This window comes from Sinocyclocheilus anshuiensis, unplaced genomic scaffold, assembly GCF_001515605.1.
Source record: "Sinocyclocheilus anshuiensis isolate Anshui unplaced genomic scaffold, SAMN03320099.WGS_v1.1 scaffold85, whole genome shotgun sequence".
NCBI classification, from domain to species: domain Eukaryota; kingdom Metazoa; phylum Chordata; class Actinopteri; order Cypriniformes; family Cyprinidae; genus Sinocyclocheilus; species Sinocyclocheilus anshuiensis.
The window spans coordinates 4413818-4416508 of NW_015536800.1; the positions used below are offsets into that span (position 1 = coordinate 4413818).

Sequence of the window (2691 nt, forward strand, 5' to 3'; positions counted from 1 at the left end):
CACAACCAGTAAATGTGCAAATAACATTTAAAAGTAAAACTAGAGACCATACAAAATCTATTTTATTATTATGAATATTTTGTGTATTATAGATAACTAAATATGTAAATGTGTAATAATTGCATATAAAAATGTGTTGGATGTGTGTGCATATGTACTAAATGTAGATAAATGATGCTTGAGAAAAAAAGTGAGAAATCACATCTGGCATTGCTGAGTAAAAAAGAGTGAGCAATAGTAAGCAGCAAGTTTGCAGTAAGTTGTATTAATTGAGCAGGCAGAATCACATCTTGGCATAGGGATGTGCAGATGTCAGTCTATAAGAGACTTCAGTGTGGAGGCAGATCTTTCCAGTCGTACTCATTGGATCGCCCTGAAATGAATAGGAGATCAACATGATACAAACTAAACTATTGTCTTTGACATGACAAAGCTTAAAAATTTCCTGAAACCAATTATCAATCTTGATACCTTAATAACATCTGCTGCAAGTATCTCTGCAGAACCTAAAGATGGTATGAAAATATGTAAGTAAAATAAGTACAGTGAGAAAATAATGCAGGTCTGAACACAGGAACTTAAGTGCACAAGTGCTTTTAAATACAGCAAAATATCAATACCATCTAAACACATAAATATTACTGTATAATTGTAATACAGCTTTCCTCATCATTTTTTATTGTGTTAGATTATAAAAAACATCAAGTGTGTGAAACATCTTTCATTTCAAAATCAGTTTCAGACACCCTCCGAAAAAAAAGGTACAATGCTGTCAATGTAGCAGTACCTCTGAAAAAAATCCGGTACGCCTCTGTACCTTATTTACCCCTAAAAAGTGCATATTAGTACCTTAAAAGTACATATTAGTACTAAAATGGTACATTTTTATACTTTTAGAAAAAGTTCCGCACCAATAACAGCTTTTGTACCTTTTATTTCTGAGAGTGCATTAGAGCAGATAAAGTTGTGTTAACAAAGTGTAACCACTTTAATTCAAATTCACATGAATGTGAATTCAACAAAATTATGACTGGCCAGATTATTTTTTTGATGCAACACTGACATCTGTCAAATGAAATGAGCAAAATAATTTTATTCCACACAAAAAATAACAGCATTTTTAAATCGCTAGCTTTAAACACATTATACTATTATACACATTTATCATTTGTTTGCAGCTTTGATTTCTGACCAAAGACTGGCCAAAAGCATAATGTTTTATATTGGAAAAGGTTTTAAGGAAATGAACGGCAAATGAGATACCTGTGGTTTGAGCCAAACAGTAGCAGTACACACAGATGGAGGAGAGGAGAACACACACGGGACACACACTGAACAGCAGCGTCCAGCAGAGCACACAGTCTGATACAGGAGGTGGTATGGAGGTGGTATTCAAGGGTCCAGAACAGGAAGATACTTGCTCAACTAAACATAAACAAAATATATTGTTTTTATTCTGTTTGTCTTTTTTCTTCGCTGAGAAAGGAAAAGTTCCCCAGAATTACACAATCAATGATATAATAACTGTCAGAAGTGTTTTCTTACCTTTCAGAGAGAGACGAGTTGTTTGGTTTCCATAATAGTACACTTCTGATGAGGAGATGATGCCTTTTGCATCTTTCGTCATATTATTCTCTAGTTTTGCACAGTAGTACAGTCCCAGATCAGAGACACTGATGTTAGTAATATGTAGATCATAGGATTTACTGTAGGGGTTGTAGATAAAGCTGAATCGCTGAAATATCTCCAGGTACAGTTTCCTAAAATCTATAATGAGAGAGGGTTGATTTTCATGAGAGCAGTTTCTTATCCATACAACGACAGAACCAAGAGTTAGAGAGCGATCACAGTAGAGAGTGATGTTGTCTCCTGGTCTGACTTTCATCTCCATTTCTTCTCCATTGATTCTTTTCTGACAGAAAAGTAAGACATCTGTAAAAGCACAAAATAATTTTATGAAGCACTTCAAATTGTACGATTATACCAAAATATTCACAGTAGTGACATTTTTATTTAGCTAAAGAAGTATATGTTTTCTTACACATGAGCGCGATGAGAGCGAGTCTTGTCCTCTCCATCTCAGTGAGTGATTGTGCGTGTGACACTGACACTGGTGAGGGTCTTAATGCAGATGTCAACTTTTATCTGATTGGTTCACGTCAATGGAAAGTTTTACCTAAAGCGGTCTGCGTCATGAGGGGTTGGCAGTAAATTGAGTTGTTTGGAAGTAAAAAAAGTTACCTTATAGACTTTTTTTTTTCTGATTTGGCTTTGTGATCAGGCACCTGATTGGTTCATAAAAATGGAACTGTTCATGATAACTTTTGTTTATCTGATAGATATGTTTAACTATATATTTGATTCAGACATGAAGATAAGGCATCCTTATTTGAGACAATTTGCAGTTTACATTTCAAATTCAATTAGTCAATGCATGCCTCTCATGAGTTTTTGAATCAAAGTTCACCTATAAAATTCATATGGTTCTTTGTATAATTGTAATGGGTTCAATTCAACATCTAAACATGTCAAAACAGGAAACCCACAAGTCTTTCATTCAGACCACTTACAAACACTTCACATTTGCAACTCGTCATGAAACTCTCACTTCACATCTCTTAGTTGATCATAGGTCAAGCACAAATGTTTCCATTAGCCTTTGTGTGGTTTTGTGTTTTGGTTGAAGTGCAC

At 34.6% G+C, this 2691-nt stretch overlaps 1 protein-coding gene across 1 annotated transcript; it reads right to left on the minus strand.

The window, feature by feature from the left end:
• Positions 1-329: 329 nt before the first annotated feature.
• Positions 330-2195, minus strand: LOC107656843 (uncharacterized). The gene is made up of 5 exons (XM_016444792.1): positions 2177-2195; positions 2042-2110; positions 1546-1932; positions 1264-1416; positions 330-373 (listed from the first exon to the last, which is right to left on the minus strand). Exons 1-5 carry the CDS (start codon positions 2193-2195, stop codon positions 330-332), a joined length of 672 nt encoding a protein of 223 aa, XP_016300278.1.
• Between the last annotated feature and the right edge of the window lie 496 nt (positions 2196-2691).